The following is a 24,029-nucleotide window of genomic DNA, read 5'->3' as shown; positions in this document are numbered from 1 at the left end:
CTCTCTCTCTCTCCCTTGAGTAATTTCGGCCAACACACAAAAATGGGGAAGAAAAATGGGTTTTTATGGTCTTTGGTCAAAAGGTTGACTAGTCCACACCTAATGGATAAGACATCACCTAACTTGGATTAAAATACTCCAAAATATCTTTACTTAGACTGTTTGGGATTAATTCAGATAAATTCTCGGTGGAAACTAATTCAATTCAAATAATTCTCCAACCCAAAAATTTATTCCAGTCTAGAACTCAAAATTGGGCTAAGTTCGGTACACCGCGAAATTTCGCGATGTACGATCACAAATAAATTTTGGCTGCTATGGGCTAATCTAATTAAATAGGAAATTCAAGAATAATAGTATGATGCCTAAAAATCCATTTCCTAGGACAAACGGGTCCGAATCCTAGTTCCTAAAATTTTTACGGTTCGTGACCGGGACGTACGATCGCTGCTTATTACTAACTGTCCTTACTTATAATAATTCTTTCGAAGCATCCGCAGATCATCTCATGGATGTTATAGCCTAAAGAAAAATTTTTCGAACCTTAATTTTACTGAAATAGGTGGGGGGTTACAGCCCGACGGGTGAGGATCCGAACGGACTCGGCTTTAGTCATTGGACAAGTCACCGGCGCCTTCGAAGCAAAGGGCGAGTAGTTGGCTCAGTACCGAGATCACGCCCTCTTCGCCATGGGGTCGTTTGATGCATGTGACGCCGAGCACATCCCGCGAGCCGAAAATGCTGACGCCGACATGCTATCCCGGTTGTCGCATGAGGCCCCGAAGTACATCTCCAAAGTTGCCCGAGTAGAAGAATTACCGGCTGCCTGTATTGACGTGATGCCCGTGGCACCAGTCGCCGAGGACCCCAACGAATGGATCTCCGATCTCCAGCTGTACTTACAAACCGAGACCCTACCCGAGAATGACCGGAGGGCAAGGAAAGTGAAGTTGCGTGCCCCCCCGGTTCCAGATGCTCGACAATCGCCTGTACCGACGGTCATACGGGGGCCCGCTAATGAGGTGTCTGTCCAAATTCGAAGCCGATCTCGTGATGACCGAGCTGCACTCCGGACTTTGCTCCGCTCATCAGGGGGGCCGGGCACTAGCAAGAAGGATAATGCTGATCGACTATTATTGGCCGTCGATCCAATTGGACAGCGAGTCACTGGCCAAATCGTGCGAATCGTGCCAGCTGTACGCCCGTGTCCCGGGCAGACCGGCCACTTTCTATCATCCGGTCAGTTCGGCAATCCCGTTCGCTAAGTGAGGAGTGGACATCTTAGGACCTTTTCCCCAGTTGACCGGACGACGCCGCTTCATTATCGTCGCCATTGATTACTTTTCCAAGTGGATCGAGGCCGAACCATTGGCGACGATCACGTCTCAACAGTGCGCCCGGTTCCTATGGCGGAACGTGATTTCCCGGTTTGGGGTTCCAGTGCAGTTGGTGACCGACAACGGGAAGCAGTTCGAGGGCGAATACTTCCAGAACTTCCTAGCAACCGTTGGCACTAGATCGGTCCGGTCTTCTGTGGCGTACCCCCAGGGGAACGGCCAGGTTGAAAACGCAAACAGAACCATTTTGGAGGGGCTTAAGAAGAAATTCCATTCGGCCGGACGAAGCTGGGCGGACGAACTCCCGTATATCCTGTGGTCGTACCGGACTACGCCCCGTGAAGCCACGAAAGAAACTCCTTTTCCTTTAGTCTATGGCACCGAGGCCCGTCTGCCGGTGGAAGCTTGGATACCGACGTCCCGAGAGCGAGCTTACGACGAGCATGGTAATGACTCCCTGATGGTGACCGAGCTAGATTCCTTAGAAGAGAAGAGAGACGCTGTCGCCCGGAGGGTCGAGGAGTACTAGAAGAAGCTTAAAGCACACCGCGACCCTAAGGTGCGCCCCCGTTACTTCCAGGTCGGGGACTACGTGCTGCGAGAAAGAAAAGCTAGCAAGCCACTCGAGGGCGGGAAGCTGGCTCAGTGTTGGGAAGGTCCATACGTTATCTCGGCCGTCGTAAGACCGGGCACTTACCGGCTTGAAACCACCACCGGCAAACCGGTCGACCGCATCTAGAATTCCCAACACTTAGTTCATTTCTATCAGTAGTTTGTAGTAGGACCGGGAGCTTGAATGCCCCAATTTTCTTTCGCCCTACGCGGCCACCCTTGTAGACCCTACGCGGTCATTCAATTCGTAATGTAAACGTTGACCGATCGTTTAGGTCGGCTTTTTCTTAGGATTTTCGCTTAATGGTGAGAGCAAGGTGCTCACCCCGGAAGTAAGGTGCCCGGTTATCGGTCTTCGGACCTTAATGATGAGAGCAAGGTGCTCACCCCGAGAGTAAGGTGCCCGGTTACCGGTTTTCGGACCTTAATGGTGAGAACAAAGTGCTCACCCCAGGAGTAAGGTGCCCAGTTACCGGTCTTCAGACCTTAATGGTGAGAGCAAGGTGCTCACCCCGGGAGTAAGGTGCCCGGTTACCGGTCTTCGGACCTTAATGGTGAGAGCAAGGTGCTCACCCCGGGAGTAAGGTGCCCGGTTACCGGTCTTCGGACCTTAATGGTGAGAGCAAGGTGCTCACCCCGGGAGTAAGGTGCCCGGTTACCGGTCTTCGGACCTTAATGGTGAGAGCAAGGTGCTCACCCCGGGAGTAAGGTGCCCGGTTACCGGTCTTCGGACCTTAATGGTGAGAGCAAGGTGCTCACCCCGGGAGTAAGGTGCCCGGTTACCGGTCTTCGGACCTTAATGGTGAGAGCAAGGTGCTCACCCCGGGAGTAAGGTGCCCGGTTACCGGTCTTCGGACCTTAATGGTGAGACCAAGGTGCTCACCCCGGGAGTAAGGTGCCCGGTTACCGGTCTTCGGACCTTAATGGTGAGAGCAAGGTGCTCACCCCGGGAGTAAGGTGCCCGGTTATCGGTCTTCGGACCTTAATGGTGAGAACAAGGTGCTCACCCCGGGAGTAAGGTGCCCGGTTACCGATTTTCGGACCCTAATGGTGAGAGCAAGGTGCTCACCCTAGAAGTAAGGTGCCCGGTTACCAGTCTTCGGACCTTAATGGTGAGAGCAAGGTGCTCACCCAAGAGTAAGGTGCCCGGTTACCAGTCTTCGGACCTTAATGGTGAGAGCAAGGTGCTCACCCCGGGAGTAAGGTGCCTGGATACCGGTCTTCGGACCTTAATGGTGAGACCAAGGTGCTCACCCCGGGAGTAAGGTACCCAGTTACCGGTCTTCGGACCTTAATAGTGAGAGCAAGGTGCTCACCCCGGGAGTAAGGTGCCCGGTTACCGGTTTTCGGACCCTAATGGTGAGAGCAAGGTGCTCACCTCGGGAGTAAGGTGCCCGGTTACCCGTCTTCGGACCTTAACGGCGATTGTGACTACCGCCCTCTTGGGCGTATACTTCTCGCGCAAATCGTATCTGGGGGGGCTCGAGCTTCGCTTCCAGGTACTCTTCGGCCGACCGGAAGATTTCATATTCATACTCCTCGGCGGAAATTTTTACGGCCGCGTCATTCAAAGCCCGGCTTTGCTTGGGTCGCTTGTGCTCGGTCACATACACCGACCACTCTCTGTCGACGGGAAGCGACCAAGGATATTTGACCGACAAAATCCGGTCCTTCCAACCTCGGTTGTTCTCGGGCAAACGGAGGATCTTGCAGAAGTGATCACGAGACTGAACGCACAAGACGTCGCCCCCATGTTTCATCGATAGAGGCCGGACCGAAAAGAGGTACCGGAATAATTCTAATGTCACCGGAAGACCGTGGCGGCCGCATATTTGCGAAAAGCACGCCCGGGTGCGGTGAGCGTTGGGGACGATCTGCCCAGGCAGAACCTCGTAATACTTCATGAAGCTTAGAAGAAAGGGGTGGAACGGGAAGATTAACGGGGCCTTGATGGAGTCCAGATGCATCCCGAGCCATTCCCCGTGCGTCCGGTCGACAACGTTCCCCAACGACCGTTTGGTTTCGTACTTAACGATCCCGGTCAGTAGGGCCGAGATCTCTTCGATCTCCCCGCGGGTGAGAAGGCTGGTATGCTGCCGCAGGCCGCTGCTTTCCAGGCGGATCCTGAAAGAGGGGTAGAATCGACCGGCAGACCGGCAAACCAATCCCTACCGTGGGTTGTAGGGACGGGCTTTCCTCGACCCGAGGGCCCTGCTTCCGTGGCAAGAGGCTCTACCACGGGCCGAGAATCCGCTTCGTTAGCCCCGGAGTCCGGCTGGCCTTGAGGCCGGGTAAGGCCCTCGTTCTCTCCGGAGTGTGTGTCTATAGCATTGATAACGGAGTCATAGGTCGAGACCGTAAATGATCCGACCTTGATCGAGCCACCGTAACTGTGAAGGGATAGGTTCTGGCTATCCGATCCGCTCATGGCTGTACCTAGCAAGAACGGAGATGTGTCTTACTAAGGGCAGCCCATGACCCAAAGTTATAAATGGGATTAGCTATAGAAGTGAGCGAGAGGACGATACCTGTTTCAGAAAGCTTGAATGAACGGCGTAGTTGTCGTAAGAGCGCTCGGAAGGCTTAAGTAGCTCGGGAAGCTCTAAATTAGACTTCTCGTGAAAGTCGGAAAAGGTGTTTAAATCCCGTATTTATAGAAGGAAGAGTAGGGGGCCGCCGGTTCGGTTCCCCGTGGCGTAGGCCTAGGTTAGACCCAAGTTCCGAAGTCCACGGGAATGCGACGCGTGCGCGCTAGGGCTGACGACTCTGCTGACGTCATCTTCCCATTTCTAACCCCTCGATCGGACGAGGACGACGGGGCCCGGGATCAATCTTACAGCCCGAACTTCACTCCCCAGAGGTCGTGGAAGACCGGGTTGGGGGGCTAGTTGATAGGGATAAAATCCCGGTCTACGTATCTCGACCTCCCAGGCTGTGTTCCACGACAAGAGACTTTCTTGGCCCTTCGGGACTCTCCTCCCAGTCTACCCAGACCGGGCATCGTTGTACACCAGGTTCGGTATGGGTCCTCGCGGTGGTTCGAACCAAGGACCTCAAACCCGCGCACTTTTCCGCTTGCAGATTAGGCCGACGGATTGACCGGTGCATGACCGCCACGCGTCCCACATGCCGCTGGACCGGAACTCTTGCTAGAGCCCCTATAAAAGGCGCATTTAATGTAGCCTGAAGGACTTTTGGCTATTTTGTCTAATACACTAGCTAAAGAGACCGGGAACCTCTGACCCACTGTCATGTAGCTCGGTTTCGTATAGGGTATTCCTTCTTGTACCCGATTCAGTATAAATACAATAGTTCGACCCGTATTTTACTATATCAGATATAGATTTTAAAAGAGTTATAAAGTAAGAGTATACAAGTATGCATATACTTATTTATATAGGCTTTCTAAATAGATAAGTAATCATTTATATATAAAAATATAGGTTGATTTGGTAAGTATAGATGCATGCATGAGGGTAATGGGCAATTGCACAACATTAATTCCTTACATAGTGAAAGAAGTATCCTCAATCATCATACTCCCAACCTTTCTTTCCAAAACAATAAATGGCTCCTTTCATATACTCCTCTCCTCATAAATATATTTATCAATTCACAGATTTCATCTTCATAGGCAAATAGGAATTTCATGCTTTAGTTTGGGTAAATCAATTTATACAGCTAACAAATAATATTTCAATTAACAACTGGATCAACTTCTCAAGCCTCACAGGTCATCCGGGCCCGCGTAGTTGATCGGTGGCCAGACCTAGCAAGCAGAACACTAAGCCACGCTATCAGAGTCCAATGGTACCACAGGGTTGGCAGCATGGCCCGAGGCCCACCATCACAGCCCTGTGGCACCATGGCGTTGGGTAGTTGAGCTTCGAGCCTTGTCATCCCACGCCTGCCACATCTCAAGGGAATAGCCCGCAGGCCCAAGTGCTTGCTGGTAGTCCCGTGAGCAAGACAGAGGAGAGGCAGTAGCCTCTTACCCTATCTTCTCCGACTCCATACCTTCAAAAACTCCATCAACAGAATACAGAACACCTCCATCTCCTCCACAACAACATTATAGCACTAAAGCATCAATCTCACACTTTGTCAGCCCACTCTTTTAGGATGGCTGCTCAGGCCTCCCTTTGTAAGTTAGCAACCTGTAGGTTTCTGAGGTTCGGGGCCCAATAGATATTCTCGTAGGGTTGGGCTATGACCCCATTGCTATTGGGCTACCCACTTGCCGATAACGTTTTCAAACTCCAAGACTAACATCTAGGCTCTAGGCCAACTTCCCAAGGGACTCGAGTTAGATTTTGTTGTCAGGGGTTCTCTCTAACGACTAAGGTGCTGGTTAGATCTCTAGTTTCTTTTGGTCACGAAATCGACCCCTAGGAACATGATGACTTCTATCCCTGCCGGTTGAGGTGTTCCCGTAGGCCTTGGGATTGTTTGCTTCCTGACCTGGCTATTTTATTTTACTACGCGACTAATTTTGAGAAAAGAGGGTGAAGCCATGTAGAGTTTAGGAACATGTATATTTCATAGTAGTTTCCACAAACAGTGGCAATGATGGTTTTATTGGACAAGAATCATAATAAATCGGGTAGAAATAAATAACTTCTACGAGTAAAAATAATAATAGTATTTAATGGACGCTATGCCCAAATAATATTCACAAGATTTGAACACAAGTGTTGTGGTTGGGAGGATGAAGTAGAAACCACTGTACTACGAGTCTAGATGATGATGCTAATGACGTTAGAAGGGGGGAAAAGACACACTTTTATAATGTCCCTCCCAAAAAAAAGTTAATTGTCATGAATAGTGTTGGGCGTTGGTTGGGTTATCCGAGTTCAATTCCAACTCGATTTGAGACTAACAATATGGCTTACCATGAAGGAATGTGGTTAAATGTTTAATGTCTACCTACTTATCACGAATTGGTTTTAAGTAGGATATGATAACCAGATAGCTAAAGAACTTTGTGGTTAAGCGTGTAGGGAAATGATTCTCGAAAATCACTAGAAAATGGAAAAATACAATATATAAAAATCCACGAAGGATAATTATCCAGGAAAATAAAACCTACAAAAGGTTGAATAAACCTAGAAACGCCAAGGGATGAAAAACGGACGATCTCGGGGTCGTTGGAAGCACGAGCCGTGTTGCCACTGTCCTTAAAACCTTATTTACCGCATCCCGGTGTCCTGGAGCATCGCGGTATAGGTTTCCCAAGATAAAACGTACTACGATACCGGCGTTTGAGCACACAAACTTGGTATTCGGCGAACTAGGATGTGGGATGAACGCAGGTGGCTTGAAGGAAAGGATGAGCAGAGTTTTTGAGGGAGAAACCAGTGTGTTCTTTGTGTGTTATTGTGCTTGTACAAATCTGCTGCTCACCAACGAAATATATAGTAGAGGATAGTGATCATAGCATTAATCATTGCATTAATAAATCACATGTAACCTCCACCCAGTAGCAGAATATTAATTCTGCCACTAGCACACATTTACACCCACTAACAAGTCCATTACTCACTAAATAACACTGAAAATAATGATTGGAATTAATCAAATTAATTCCGTAATACCAACAGTCATTTTTGAACGGACACAGTAAATGAAACGTCGCTCTCGAGAGGTCACTGGAGTCGCGGTGCGAGACATGGTTCCAGTCTGCGAACCATCGAGACATCAGGCCGTGTTGCGAGACGTTAAGCAATGCATGCTGCGAGACATCGTACCGGCCGCGAGACGTCGCCCAAGTTCGCGAGACATCAGACGTGCGTGCCAGCCCGGGCCGCGCGATATCGCACTCGCACGCGAACGATTTCTCGCGAGATGTCGACTCCGCCAGGCACGAGACATTGAACTACCTCTCGCTAGAGATCAGATCATTTTGATGTCTCGGGTGAGAGATCAGATATGATCTCGAGTGGTTCAGAGATGGAAAATATGTTTGAAATTTTGGCATAACTTAGCCCGCAAGGCCAGCCAATTTTCTGGACGACATTCGTGCCCGCAGGTGTCGGTGTACACGAGTCAAGCCTTTTCAGGCTCAGTTTGGGATTTGATTTGCACCGCCCCCCCCCCCCCCCCCCNTAAGGTGCTGGTTAGATCTCTAGTTTCTTTTGGTCACGAAATCGACCCCTAGGAACATGATGACTTCTATCCCTGCCGGTTGAGGTGTTCCCGTAGGCCTTGGGATTGTTTGCTTCCTGACCTGGCTATTTTATTTTACTACGCGACTAATTTTGAGAAAAGAGGGTGAAGCCATGTAGAGTTTAGGAACATGTATATTTCATAGTAGTTTCCACAAACAGTGGCAATGATGGTTTTATTGGACAAGAATCATAATAAATCGGGTAGAAATAAATAACTTCTACGAGTAAAAATAATAATAGTATTTAATGGACGCTATGCCCAAATAATATTCACAAGATTTGAACACAAGTGTTGTGGTTGGGAGGATGAAGTAGAAACCACTGTACTACGAGTCTAGATGATGATGCTAATGACGTTAGAAGGGGGGAAAAGACACACTTTTATAATGTCCCTCCCAAAAAAAAGTTAATTGTCATGAATAGTGTTGGGCGTTGGTTGGGTTATCCGAGTTCAATTCCAACTCGATTTGAGACTAACAATATGGCTTACCATGAAGGAATGTGGTTAAATGTTTAATGTCTACCTACTTATCACGAATTGGTTTTAAGTAGGATATGATAACCAGATAGCTAAAGAACTTTGTGGTTAAGCGTGTAGGGAAATGATTCTCGAAAATCACTAGAAAATGGAAAAATACAATATATAAAAATCCACGAAGGATAATTATCCAGGAAAATAAAACCTACAAAAGGTTGAATAAACCTAGAAACGCCAAGGGATGAAAAACGGACGATCTCGGGGTCGTTGGAAGCACGAGCCGTGTTGCCACTGTCCTTAAAACCTTATTTACCGCATCCCGGTGTCCTGGAGCATCGCGGTATAGGTTTCCCAAGATAAAACGTACTACGATACCGGCGTTTGAGCACACAAACTTGGTATTCGGCGAACTAGGATGTGGGATGAACGCAGGTGGCTTGAAGGAAAGGATGAGCAGAGTTTTTGAGGGAGAAACCAGTGTGTTCTTTGTGTGTTATTGTGCTTGTACAAATCTGCTGCTCACCAACGAAATATATAGTAGAGGATAGTGATCATAGCATTAATCATTGCATTAATAAATCACATGTAACCTCCACCCAGTAGCAGAATATTAATTCTGCCACTAGCACACATTTACACCCACTAACAAGTCCATTACTCACTAAATAACACTGAAAATAATGATTGGAATTAATCAAATTAATTCCGTAATACCAACAGTCATTTTTGAACGGACACAGTAAATGAAACGTCGCTCTCGAGAGGTCACTGGAGTCGCGGTGCGAGACATGGTTCCAGTCTGCGAACCATCGAGACATCAGGCCGTGTTGCGAGACGTTAAGCAATGCATGCTGCGAGACATCGTACCGGCCGCGAGACGTCGCCCAAGTTCGCGAGACATCAGACGTGCGTGCCAGCCCGGGCCGCGCGATATCGCACTCGCACGCGAACGATTTCTCGCGAGATGTCGACTCCGCCAGGCACGAGACATTGAACTACCTCTCGCTAGAGATCAGATCATTTTGATGTCTCGGGTGAGAGATCAGATATGATCTCGAGTGGTTCAGAGATGGAAAATATGTTTGAAATTTTGGCATAACTTAGCCCGCAAGGCCAGCCAATTTTCTGGACGACATTCGTGCCCGCAGGTGTCGGTGTACACGAGTCAAGCCTTTTCAGGCTCAGTTTGGGATTTGATTTGCACCGCCCCCCATCCTTGCGCGCGAGAGAGAGCCTCTATGCCATACAAGTCAATTAGCCTTAAAAAGGCTCTTGTATTTATAGTGGGGCAAATCTTCATTCCCAACCAACGTGGGACAAAGCTACATAAGCTTTTCCTCACCCAAATTCCATCTCAAATGGGTTTACTTTGAGAACCAATTTCTCATTTACCCATTATCCATTTTGAGCGTACAATATATGTATCTCTTCGTCTAACTACAAAGAACCCGAATCCACATTGACCCGACCCAAATCGAATGTGGACCCTACTTTAAATTGTACCACAAAATGACCACTTAAAATGTTATTTTAGTGCTATTTTCCAACAATCCCCCACATGAATGAAAATTGTTTTCAAGGGAATTTTGAAATCGGAAACAACTGCGTTCAACGGTTGATTTCTGCATAGCAGAGGTAGGTGTAACCCTTTGAACCTTGCCTCGTGAGATCTATATACTCTACTGGCTGTACGGTAGAACGTGATGTCTTTGAACCGACTACCGTTTGTGTAGACATTGATATCTCTCACACAGGAACCTTCCAACCACGTCCTGTTCTCATGACTGTGCCCATTTTGGTCGTGGGGCACTGTTCCTGGTTCTGCAAGAGTTTCTAAAGAATTGAGTCCGTTCAATTCTCCTTTGAAGCGACCCACACTTCTCTCTCACATAGGTGATTCTTTCTCGAGTTTCCCGCAACTCAACATATGTCCATCGACATTGCATACATAGCATATGTAAGATGACAATCGAATCATTAAAGCACTAATGCGCTAGCCTCGATCGGGAGTCACTATTTTAACGAGGAGTGGTAGGGAGTCCGGGGACCCCCACAGTGACGCGCTTATTCCATAATTTAGTTGTCCCATTGAACCTAGGAGCCAGCTAAGTTGGGTATCCACTATGGAATTTTTAGTCCAAGGGCTTTAGACCCATTACTCGTGCCAACTTCTCGACAACTTCTTTGTTTAACCCTTTGGTTAGTGGATCCGCTATATTGTCTATTGACCTCACGAAGTCAATCGAGACAACACCAATTGCGAGAAGTTGTTTAATGGTATTACGTCTACGACGCATATGTCTAGACTTACCATTATACACGTGACTCTGTACTCTCTAAATTGTTTCTTGACTATCACAATGCACACAAATTAGAGGTACAAGTCTTTCCCAACTAGGAATATCTTCTAGAAAATGGCGTAGCCATTCAGCCTCTTCACAGCACTTGTCCAAGGCAATCATTTCTGATTCCATTGTGGACCTAGCTATTACTGTTTGCTTGGACAATTTCCATGCAACGGCTGCACCGGCTAGTGTAAACACATAACCACTCATGGATTTAGAATCCTTAATGTCAGATATCCAGCTAGCGTCGTTATACCCTTCAAGTACAACAAGATATCTTACATAGTGCAGTCCGAGATCACGAGTATACCTCAAGTATCTCATAACTCTTACCCTTCCAGTGAATCTCACCGGGATTGCTAGTATACCTGCTAAGTTTACTAACCGCAAAGGCAATATCCGGCCTTGTACAACTCATAAGATACACCAAGCTACCAATAACCCGAGCATATTTTACTTGAGAAACTTGGTATCCGGCGAACTAGGATGTGGGATGAACGCAGGTGGCTTGAAGGAAAGGATGAGCAAAGTTTTTGAGGGAGAAACCAGTGTGTTCTTTGTGTGTTCTTGTGCTTGTACAAATCTGCTACTCACCAACGAAATATATAGTAGAGGATAGTGATCATAACATTAATCATCGCATTAATAAATCACATGTAACCTCCACCCACTAGTAGAATATTAATTTTGCCACTAGCAAACATTTACACCCACTAACAAGTCCATTACTCACAAAATAACTCTGAAAATAATGATTGGAATTAATCATATTAATTATGTAATACCAAGAGTCATTTTTGAACGGACACAGTAGGTGAAACGTTGCTCTCGAGAGGTCACTGGAGTCGCGGTGCGAGACATGGTTCTAGTCTGCGAACCATCGAGACATCAGGCCGTGCGTGCCAACCCGGGCCACGCAATATCACACTCGCACGCGAACGACATCGAATTTTGATGTCTCGGGCGAGATCAGATATGATCTCATGTGCGAGACATAGTTCCAGTCTGCGAACCATCGAGACATCAGGCCGTGCGTGCCAGCCCGGGCCGCGCAATATCACACTCGCACGCGAACGACATCGAATTTTGATGTCTCAGGCTAGATCAGATATGATCTCATGTGGTTCAGAGATGGCCCCCGCGAGGCCATCGACATCGAATTTTGATGTCTCGGGCAAGAGATCAGATATGATCTCATGTGGTTCAGAGATGGCCCGCTAGGCCAGCGACACGAGTCAAGCCTTTTCAGACTCAATTTGAGATTTGATTTGCACCCCTTGCGCGTAAGAAAGAGCCTCTTTGCCAAACAAGTCAATTAGCCTTAAAAAGGCTCTTGTACTTATAGTGGGGAAAATCTTCATTCCCAACCAATGTGGGGCAAAGCTACATAAGCTTTTCTTCACCCAAATTCCATCTCAAATGGGTCTATTTTGAGAACCAATTTCTCATTCACCCATTATCCATTTTGAGCGTACAATATATGGATCTCTTCGTTTAACTACGAAGAACCCGAATCCACCCGACCCAAATCGGATGTGGACCCCACTTTAAATTGTATCACAAAATGGCCACTTAAAATGCCATTTTAGTGCTATTTTCCAACAAAGCGTGTTTGACTTACCGCAATCATGGGATGGGTGACCCTTGTTATCATCATCGGTGCCTCGACCCTTCTTTGTTACCCTAACAACTTGCAAAGGTTTGAGTCCTAGTGCCTCTTTCTCTTTTCAGCCCACGCCCTATAGCCACATCAAGCAATGAACCTTGGTGGCCCCATCAAGCAATCAAACTTGGTTTAAAACTATATTCAAATTATATAAATTTAGTTAACATATTATGTACAGTTAACATATTATTTACTATTATAATTAAAATAATATGTTAACTGCACGAATGTAAGGTGACCCTATACTTAGTCTATGGTATAATTTACCGCCCTCCGGGTGTACGAAAGGAATTCCTCTTTTTTTTTTTGGTGCAATTTCTATCTTCAATGATAGTTATCAAGGAACCAAAAATATTAATATCATGCATGTTCCTATTTTACATGAAGAAATCAACAGCTGCAGCATGAAATATCTAATATATATATATATATATATGGTTGTGGTTATATACTTATATTAAGCTGGAAAATGAGGAGGTAAGCATATAAGGGATATCAGCAAGGGGCCCTCGTTGTGCTGCAAGCTCATGGATGTCCTTCACAATGTCGAATACAGCATTTGGTTGTGCGAGTTTGAGTGCGTTCTCAGCCATCCGCTCTCGCTCATCGCACTTGCTGCTAAACCATTCCACAACTATCGTCGTTGTTTCCTTGGGGTGTCGGGTGAAAAAACCTGCACCGTTGTCAACTACGTGTGCAACATTTCCCTTTTCCTGCATCCATATGCAATATATAATTAATATCATAACACAATCTCTAAATTAATATACTATACATATTGGGTGTTTTGCGAATAGCTGTTAGCGGATTGAAATAGTCGATTTGACTAGCAAATAACATTAATTGGTTGTAGAGAAATGTTTGGTAAATTATTAATTGTTACCGCTAGCTAATTACATGCAAAATGACCTTTATAATGTATAATTTATTTTCTCAAAAAACTGTGACAGGATAATGGAACAGACACCCGACCCGATACTAACCCAAGGATGCCAATGGTCACAAAATGGAAGCATTAACACAGCACCTGCCTATTCAAGACATGATAGTTGTTGTGAATAAATATAGACTTGGCTCCTCATTACTAAGGGGACCGTTACTTAAGCAGAGAAACATTGGAAGCGTTAGTATAAATAGTGGACTTTCTGTTTAGAAGGGACACACTCTGATTCTTGTACTCAGAATTTACTCTTAGCAATACAACTCTGTTCATTGTTACTTTTTATAATTATTTTGGTAGCAGATTTACCGTCAAGCTGTTAAAAGCAACTTTTTGAATTTTAGCGTTTTGGAACAATAAGCTGTTACAAAAAGTTGATTAACCAAACACTTACATTAGTTGTTTAACCAAGTCAAACAACCAATACTGTGATAAATAAATTAAAATTGACTGATAAGCTAATTATGTTACCAAACAGGCCGAATTGAAGAAGTTTAATTACTAACTTGGCCAGGAATGTAATCGTTGAGAATAATGGGAAGCCCTCTGATTAAGGCTTCTGCAATTGTACCAGGTCCAGCCTTTGTTATAATGCAGTCACAAGCTCCCATCCACCTTTCCATTTGTTTCTCAAAGCCTCTTATCTGCACACACACAAGTGTCAATTAACATCCTTGCTAATGATCACCTACATTATTAATGCTAGCTAGCTTTAACATGGAATGGAAAAAGCTATCAGTGAAATAAAGTTTTTGCCTTTAATTTAAATGAGTGCTTTAATTTGAATGGAAACATATATATATATATATATATATATATATATATATATATATATATATATATATATGGATACCTTAACAGGAATGTTCCATTGATGTTGTTGTAATGCGGAAACAAGGGATTCATTGCGTCCACATATGACCACCATTTGGCCAATTGGTTTACCAAGCGTTTTATCGAACAATGCTTCTCCAAGTGCCTTTGCAGTTTTCTTCACAGGGCCCATTCCATCACCACCGCCCATCAGCAAAACTGCTGGTAATATTGGATCCATCTCCAGTTCCACTCTTAGCTCATCCTACACCATATATATAATTAGATGTATGTGTGGGCAAATATAACATTAACCCAAGCTAGCTAGCTAAGAGCTAAGTATGTAGGTGAAACTTAAATGGACAAATGGATCGGAGGATAATCTGATCACCTTAGAGAGAAGTGCACGGCAGAATGAGGGGCGAATAGGTAACCCAAAAACTCGTATTTGACATTCTTCCAAGCCATCTAGCAATGCCCTCTTTGAAACCTCCTCAGAGGGACAGTACAACCGATTCACATCTGGGTGGAACCTAAACACAACACAAGCATTTTTTTTTTTTTAGAATTATAGTAGTATCAACTCATCACTCCAATGTGCGTACGTGCCTAGCTAGCTAGCTAGCAGATGGACGAATGTGTTAAAAGAATTGAATTTACCATGTACGATGGCAAGTATTGAGATCTGTAATGATGGTGACAAAAATTACTTTCTTTTGCAGGCCTTGCCACTTAAGAACCCAGAGTGGAATGTGTTGCATAAGAGGATGGACACTAATGATAATGTCTGGCTTGTACTCCATTAACCCAGCTTCTACCTCCCTTCATTTCAATTCCAACAACTTTTTATTTTTTGTGTGAACAATCTTAATTTAAGTTTATATATGCATCATAACTCATAAGAAGATCGAAAAGGTCAAAATATATATGTACGAACTTTGCATAGTAGGCGGCAATGGCAGCAAGATACATAGAATGTATCCAGCAAGGTGAGGTGCCATGAAATGCAACCTTCCACGGCTGCACGTGTTTAACCATAAACTTGTATTGTTGCTCCATGTTGTTCAATGGCCAACCCGCGTATTCCTTCCAAACATCCTTAACAAAAACCTGCACAACGAAACAGAACACGTACTCAAACAAGATCATGGTAGGACCAAACATCACGTACTATACGCTGGAAAAACAGAACATTTTAAGTTAATAATAGAGATTTAATTTGTTGGATCTTAAAAGCTACTAGCTGGTTGGCATTAGCTGTCAGCATAGAAAAAAAATAAATAAATAAAAAGTTAGTTATTTGGTAAATACTTATTAATTGATTGAGTTAGTTAGTTTGATTAATTGATAGCATTGACTGATTGTAGAAAGATGTTTTGTAAATTAGCGATTAGCTAATAGCTGATTAATACAAAAATAACTTTCTCAATAAACTAATAGAAAAAATAATTTTTTGAATTTTAATTTTTTAAAGCAATAAACTGTTACAAAAAACAAATTAACCAAACACATATATTAATGATTGTTTAACCAAATTAAACAACTAATAGTGGTTAAACAAGTTAAAATTAATTGATAAACAACCAAAAAAATTAACCGGTTACAGCAAAAAATGGAAACAGCAGCCTAATTACTCATCAAATTAACCATAGAAAAAAGATGGAGATGGAAAGAAAGAATGAAAGATGATAAGTAAATTGAAACTTATTACATACATTGTATTCATCGCCATATTCCAAATTGAAAGCATCACGAATGGCCTCGGCCGAAGCACGGTGGCCACCACCGGTATCGCTCATGAGAATCAACACATTCTTGGTCCTCTCAGCCCCAAGCTGTAGCATCTCCATGGTGGTTCCATCTTCTTCTTCATCAATCTCATACTTGCACCGCTTCTGGCTCATACCGCCAAACACCCCTACTCTTTCAAATACGTTATGAAATGATTTCCTCGGAAAATCCACAGCCATCACAATATATAATATATATTTATATATAATTCAATGATATGATTGATCTATATATATGTATATATATAGTTAATGTGAACCCGATATGAAAAAGTGCGCCAAATTCCAAGAAAATTGTGGAACCGGCACCCCTTTGCAACCGGGACGTGGAGAGGAGAGAGAGAGGCCTGAGTTTGTTTTCTGTGGTGGTTTTTTCAGTTAAAATACGGAGCGGTATTTAGACACCGGAATAATGTTATGCCAACAAAATAGAAATACTCCGTATATATTCGGTGGTCAAGTTGAGGAGACAGAGTGGAGTTTCCAGCCGTTGGATTCCGGTTTTCTGTTGGAACTCGTAATCTTCGAATGGGTAGATTCGGATCTTTAGAAACCCAATTATGTAGGGCCATATAATTGACACAGCTAGGCATAAACCCATACTACTAGTTTGCGAGCTGGCTAGATTCTCACACCACAACAAATTCTATGTTGACCTCCTTTTGCCCTTGACCTGATATTGAAAAGTCGCTATAATTATAATTTATTAATTATTGATAAATTAATTTATTTTATTACCAGTTAAATGAAAATTTAATTTTAAATGGAAAAAGATTCAAATGTAAGCAGCACTAGTAGTAGTGTGTTTGTGTGTATATATATATACACATGCAAGGGTTCATGTGCGAGTATAGTTTCCCGTGCAGTTGTGCGTTTACGCACCTTAAGTACAAAAACTCACGCACCTTAACCTAAGAACACAAACCATACACTTAAAGTTTTTAAATGGTGCACCTTCAGTACACAAACTATCCCACACACCTAAAGTTTTTAAATGGTGCACCTTCAGTACACAAACTACGCACCTTAAGCACACACAATTACACAAATAAAGCACCTCAAGTACACACAATTATACAAATAACGCACCTTAAGTGTAATTGTAACCCCTCACTAATTCCAAGAAGCTGCGATCGTACGTACCGGTCACGAACCGTAAAATTTTTAGGAGCTGGCGTTCGGACCCGTTTGTCCTAGGAAATGGATTATTAGACACCATACTATTATTCTTGAATTTCCTATTTAATTAAATTAGCCCATAGCAGCGAAAATTTATTTTAATCGTAACATCGCTAAATTTCGCGGTGTACCGAACTTGGCCCAATTTTAAGTTTCAGTCTGGGACAAATTTTTGGTTTCGAAAATTATTTGATTTAAATTAGTTTCTACCGAGAATTCATCTGTTTTAATCCCGATCAGTCTAGCTAAGATATTTTTCCAAGATCCCACCATAAGTGAGTGACACTTGTCACAAATTTTTACCACAATTTATGTGGACTAGTCAACCAAGTGAGATCAAAAATATAAAGCCATTTTCCCCCCAAATTCCCCTCATTTGGCCGAAATTCACAAGGAGAAGAGAGAGAGTGAGATCATCATCTTCCTCCATTAAAGCTCTACTTCCATATAGCCAAAGTTTCTTCGCAAGTCTCAAGTCTTTCGGTAAAACTTTAATTTTATTCGGTAGAAAGCTTTATTTTCCTTCCTAGACCTTGAATCTAAGCTTAATTTCTTAATATTTGTTGTTATGATGTTAATTTTTCTCCTAGGGTTTTGAGTGAAAATTGGGGAAAAGGTCCAAGACTTGCTTTCTACGGTGTTAGTAAACTTTCTCAAGGTAAGGAATCCCTTAAGTAGGTTAAGGTCACTTGAAATTGGATAATTGATTGTTTGGTTGAAATATGATGAGATCTAGGTGGAAATATTGTGTACATGATTGTATGTATAGTACATAGGAAGTTGTATTTTGCATAATATATAGGTATAAATTGTTGTTGAGGAGATGTGGTAGTTAATATGCCTAAATATCTAAATTAGAGATGTTAGGTGTATTATATAATATATGTATGTACGTATAAGTATAGTATATATTCATATATATCTATATATACGTGTGATGTATGTATATATGTAAAACCGTATATATGTGCATAAATATGGGTATGTATGTATAATTAAAATAAAATGTTGTATTATGTATATATACATATATGTGATATATATGTTAATCGTGTATACCTATACGTATGAGTATTGTGGAAATTATGCTATGTATATGGGTAGTATGTGCACTTTTATGTGAGTTTGCCTAATTGTGTGAGGCGTTATGTTGATTGCTTATGTACATATATGAAGTATTATGTACATATGTGATGTGATAATGGAACAATGTGGGATAGTTACACTTTATTACCCCGGTGTATGGTAATTAGTGTACTATCAAAATGTTTTGAGAAATATAACTTTTGGACAAAGTTAAGAGTGTTGAATGTTTTCAAGTTGGGACTTGGTTGTGTGGAATATGTCCAAAAAGTAATTTTTGACTCAAGAAAGATGAGGAAGAAGGAAAAATATTTTCAAACCCTTAGTTTCTAGTAAAGTTGAGGAGGACCTTGATTAGCCTTCGGGTGGCTTAAAGTGCCCTTGCCTAAGGTTGTTATATATAGTATGATCATTCATACGGAAGGAGCGAAGTCTATTCGCCGGGTACTATATAACTCGTTTGGATGAGGAATTCCTGCGGGGGTGTGCACACTTAAAGTATAGTTACTCTAGAAAGTCCGGCCGGGTAGGTGTCATTTCTATGGACCTAGTAGGGCCAGCTAGGGATCATTTTAACGAACCTTACGTCCAGGGGATCAGTGTTAAACCGGGTGATGACCACTGAACCCGAGTTCGATGATCCAAGTGGTCAAGAGAGGGAGTCAAGAGAATACTCCAAAGGCCTCACGCTTTCTACAAAGAAACTAAGTGGAGAATTTCGTATGAAAATGTAGTTACTCTATAACTACGCTAAAGAGAGATGTAATGATTGTTTAAGCAAGAAAGGGTGTTGATGAATCCTCTTTGAGAAAAAGTTAGTGGAATTTCCCTATGAGGAAGATTTTCAAGTACAGGGTGGTGATTAAATGCGAAGTCCATAAAATTTTTCCACTACTTGCTTATATGCGCAAATGATTAGTGATGCATTGAGTAATGTATTTCTTGTTAAACAATCCCTTATCTAAAGAAATTCTATTGTTGTTCCATTCTTAATTATTACTTGTGCGAGCTATACTTGATAACCTATTTACAGGTAAAGTGTCAATGAGGAGAATGGTAATAAAGGTTTTGTTTGAATATATCTGTTTTGCAAACCTTTATTTGATTTTGGGTGACCCATGAATCCCTTACTTAGCCGTCGTGCTAACTACACTTCAATGTGTTTTTATTTAACAGATGTCATCTAGTGTGGGCTCCTGGAGCCCGATGAGCTTAGGGAGCTCATCTTAGTTTACATTCCCGACCATGGACTATGATGACTACACACAGTTCTTGATAGGCGAGGACCCCTACGTTCCTGGCTACGCTCCTGATCCACCTGCTCCTCCCTCTCTGCAGTATAGCCTTCCCCCAGCTTATCCATCTACACCCTCTCGCATTCCGGTTCGCAACTGGCAGCCTACTTTTCTGGATAATGCCCAAGCTAGGCATGGGTTTTATCCCATAGAGGTGTTAGAGGGGAGTGATCCCCTAGAGTTCGTTGTCTTTTATCCCTACCCGTGGGACCCCAGTCCTCCGGAGTCTTGGGATGAGTGGTCTATGGTGAACACCCCTTGCTACTTTTTGGATCATCTCACCTGGTTCGCGGGTGAGTGGCACCTAGTATGGGGCACGTACACCGGACCGGTGTACCGCCTCTTGGAGTAGATGGTTGGTAGGGAAGGTTTTGGAAGGACTTGTTTTGGTGTAAATATTTTTTTGTAGCCATAGTAAACTTAGTTGGCTAGTAAGTTTGTAAGTAACTTTAATCTTGGTGTTTTGGGACCCTAGTGGTCAACTCTGGTATATGTATTCGTAGCTAATCTAGCTACTTTTGTTTCGTTCTGCTGAAGTGAATATATGGTTATGTCAAGTAGAAAGTGTGTGTGTGAAGCAGTTTTCTTCTTTAGCCTGTGCATCTAGAGTGGACTCTACCGAGGTTGGACAGGGTTCAGTCTAGATGTGGCGGTACTCTGACTGATACTTGTGCATTCTTATATGTGTTAATCATTTCGTATGATTGCTGTGAGTGAACTTGAGAAGCTGCTATACTAACTGTTTAGTTAACTAACTTCTTAGTAACTTTTATATTTCGGAAGCTAACTCGAAACGATCGTTTAGTGAAAATGCCGCCAAGACGAAATGTACCTGCGGGACGTGACGACGCCACCACGGCAATGGATCATATGGCATTGGCAATGGAACATATGGCTGAGTTTATGATGGCTCAGCAGGCCCAGAATCAAAATCAGGGACACCCTCGGGTCGACTTTGCTAAAGCTATAGCAAGTAGACACCCACCGAATTATGCGGGAGAAGATGACCCAGTGGTTTTGGAAGGATGGATACGGACATTTGATAAACTGCTTGACGCAGTAAATTGCCCGGCGAATCAACGAGTATCTTCTGCGGTTTATTACTTGACGAAAGCCGCAGATAACTAGTGGGCAACGGCTGGACCCAAACTCCTGCAAAACCCAGACTTTGGCTGGGAGGAATTCAAGGAGGAATTGAGGGGACAGTTTTACACGGAACGAATTAAGGGAATCAAGTGCGAAGAATTCTTGCGACTGAAGCAGAAAGGAGAAACTGTGCAGGTCTACTATGACTAGTATGTGGAGCTAATGAGGTTTGCTCAAGATATTGTGCCAGACGAGGCAAGCAAAGCAAGAAGATTTGTGCGAGGACTGGATTTCTTTAAGTTTTCTTCATTCAAAGATAACAGAGGTATAGTATTGATTAAGTTAGGCATAAAAAATCATGAATAAAGAAAAACCAAACAAAAAGTATATACTACTGAGATTACATAATTTAACTTTGTTTTTACATTTGTGCTAGGTATAATAAAGGTGCCTAGGCTGAGCTGAGCTGCAACCTTCAATAATACTACATTTGATGCCAATGTGTCTGTCTGTTTCTTCTTTGACAGGAAACCCTTTGGAATAAGAAATCTGGGATTAAGAAAGAACACATATTGCCATGATATACTTTACAGTAGGTGAGGCTTATATATTATGTCTAATTGTGTTCTTAGAGTCTTAGGGCCATTTTCTGGTTTATTTCTATTATATGCATTCTAAGTAAGGTATCTATGTCATAATATGTTTACCCATATTGTCAATTGTTCTTGACATTATGAAGTGAGAAGTTATACTTGCTGCTATTGTTTAGCTTGTGATTAATTGAGCAGGTAACTTGCAGAAATTATACATCCGGCCTCTAGTTTCACTCTTCTTCTCCTAGATATTAATTTGATTGAGTTGAAATGTAACAGCCACTGTATATATTAGTTTCTTAGCTGGTATTAATCTGTACTGTGTATATGAATCTGTTAAGCTAACATTAAAGTTACTGATATAATTTATATCTTTATTTCTGTGCGAAGATGTGTAAAAACTTGGAGGTAGAAGATCTTGTATCAGGTGCTCTATATAGTAGATGGAGATAACCGAGGGATTATAACTTGATTGTAAGTGTACCCACGGTTTTCAAATGTAAGAGTGAGAGTTAAATTAATTAGTTGCCCCACTCTAAGGAATTGAACTAAGTTGAATTGTAGTGTTTGATTTGGCAGTGTTGAATACAACGCCTCTTATGGGCGTACCACTCCATGTATGCAGACTTTGATAGAGACAATGTTGCCCTCAAAGGGCTGGCCAAGTAACTATCAAATCTTTGGAAAATACACCACTTTTAGCTTATTTTAAGCCTAAAAGTAAATTGGATTGATAATTTATTAATTACTATTATCCTGATCATAATCTGTGGTCTTATGTTTACTCAATGCGATCAATAATTGGTGATGCTTCTCATCTGGTCTTTAAAAATTGTTGTTTGCTCTTTCTATGTTATGTAACCTTGTTGTTGTTTAAGAAATACCGATAACCAAAGTATTCACTTGTTATGACTATTTAGGACCATCTGTGGTTGAGGAGACACCCATATCTGAGAAATCAAGATTCGATTTTCCAATGGCTAAATCCTGATATTTCTTGTTCATTATTTTTAATGCGTTTTTTTCTTTTCCAAACTAACAGTGAATCCATAGGCTATGTGCTGGAATATTGTACAAATTAAAACTCATTTGAATATATTCCTTATGCAATGTATTTCTTTTGACCAATTATGTCTTCATTTACTTTATGTCTTTGTTCTGTGCCAGGAACTAGTAAGTTGATTTGTTTGGATTCTGACAATGAGTCTGGGGATGGTAGTGAGTTTTTTGCCCCAAAAAAGAATGACAACATTGGTTTCGCTGTTGAAATGGAACGTGGATCAAAATTGAGCACTGGATTTATTCAGTCCACATGTTTTCTTGGTAAGCTACTGTTCTGTTAAATTTTTATGTGCAATCCTATCAGAAACAGAATGAGAAAACCATAGTCACATAATCATCTCTGTTGAGAAGCAGTGGAATTTCTATTATTAAGCTTCAGAATTGAGATTACACAAGGCCACAACATATTTAGTCATTCAAATGAGACACAAGAGTAAATGCTTGGGCTGCTCAAGGTAACTACTACTGACATACAAGACTTAGGAAAAGACAAGACAAAATACACTAACAATATCAATGAAGCAATTAATGAAAAGTAAATATTTTGCATGACATTGTTGGAACAACTCTAATTGTTTTGGAGGGAGATAAAATGATGTTAATATTGTGATAGGCTGATAGCAGAAGTTCAGAATTCAGATAGCTTTGTTATAACCTGTGGCAATCACCCTTTATTATACTGTCTATATGCACAAGAACTCTTTGTTAAATTAAAGTGTGTTGAAGACCTAGCTAGGGCCACCATAAAGACATTGACTCAGGGAATGGCTGAACAAAACAAAGAACTAGCTGCAGCTAAAATTGATGAAGAGAAAGCCAAGATTGTGAGTCTGTTCTGAAAGCTTTTGGTATTTCTTTTTAGTCACGTTATAGTATATGTTGGAGAGTAAAGTATGTTTTCAAGACATTATTATTTTTCCTAAATATTATGATCAGAAATTGGTTGTGTTTCTAACAGTATTTTTTATGACTTGCAACTCAGCCTCTACATTCAAAATCGCTTACATTTATTGGGGACAAATTCTATGTAAATGATTATTTACCTTCTGCTTTAACTTAAGTGAGAAAAGAATTAGACAATTAATGTATAAATTTTATTGTTATTAGGGAGAAATTATATCAAGAGAGAGTATATATATATATATATATATATATATATACATTTTTTTTTTAAAAAAATACTTTCCGCTACACCCGCTCTAGCAGGTGTAGCGGAAAGTCATATTATATTTTTTAAAAAATACTTTCCGCGGCACCTGTAGCGGAGCTGGTGCCGCGGAAAGTCCAAAATATAATATTATTTTAATACTTTCCGCACCTGCTCCGCTACAGGTGCCGCGGAAAGTATTTAATTAAAAAAAAAAGAAAATTAAATGCTTTACGCGGCACCCGTAACGGGTGCCGCGTAAAGCCTACCCTTTCAGCGACTGTACCATAGGCTACACCTGTAGAGGTGTAGCGAAAACACTTTTACAGGTGTAGCATATGGCTTTTTTTGTACTAGTGTCCGGATGTACGATATAGCCGGGCCGGGGTGTTACAGTAATACCTGAAATTTTTTTCTGCTCCCAATTTCGTTCATT

The 24,029-nt window shown here is 42.3% G+C and overlaps 1 protein-coding gene and 1 long non-coding RNA gene across 2 annotated transcripts; one reads left to right on the top strand and one right to left on the bottom strand.

The window, feature by feature from the left end:
• Window positions 1-13,057: 13,057 nt before the first annotated feature.
• LOC116001911 (monogalactosyldiacylglycerol synthase 2, chloroplastic-like) lies at window positions 13,058-16,307 on the bottom strand. The gene is made up of 7 exons (XM_031241872.1): window positions 16,074-16,307; window positions 15,296-15,468; window positions 15,019-15,180; window positions 14,750-14,891; window positions 14,399-14,623; window positions 14,052-14,189; window positions 13,058-13,318 (listed from the first exon to the last, which is right to left on the bottom strand). The coding sequence occupies exons 1-7, from the start codon at window positions 16,260-16,262 to the stop codon at window positions 13,058-13,060; spliced, it is 1,290 nt and encodes a 429-aa protein (XP_031097732.1). The 5' UTR covers window positions 16,263-16,307.
• A 4,926-nt stretch (window positions 16,308-21,233) lies between these two features.
• LOC116000707 lies at window positions 21,234-23,406 on the top strand. The gene is made up of 2 exons (XR_004094168.1): window positions 21,234-21,387; window positions 22,552-23,406. It is a non-coding gene; the product is annotated as an uncharacterized LOC116000707 (long non-coding RNA).
• Window positions 23,407-24,029: the final 623 nt, after the last annotated feature.

The sequence above is a fragment of the Ipomoea triloba genome, chromosome 1 (assembly GCF_003576645.1).
Source record: "Ipomoea triloba cultivar NCNSP0323 chromosome 1, ASM357664v1".
Classification (NCBI taxonomy): Eukaryota; Viridiplantae; Streptophyta; class Magnoliopsida; order Solanales; family Convolvulaceae; genus Ipomoea; species Ipomoea triloba.
This window is presented reverse-complemented; position numbering and strand designations above follow the sequence as displayed.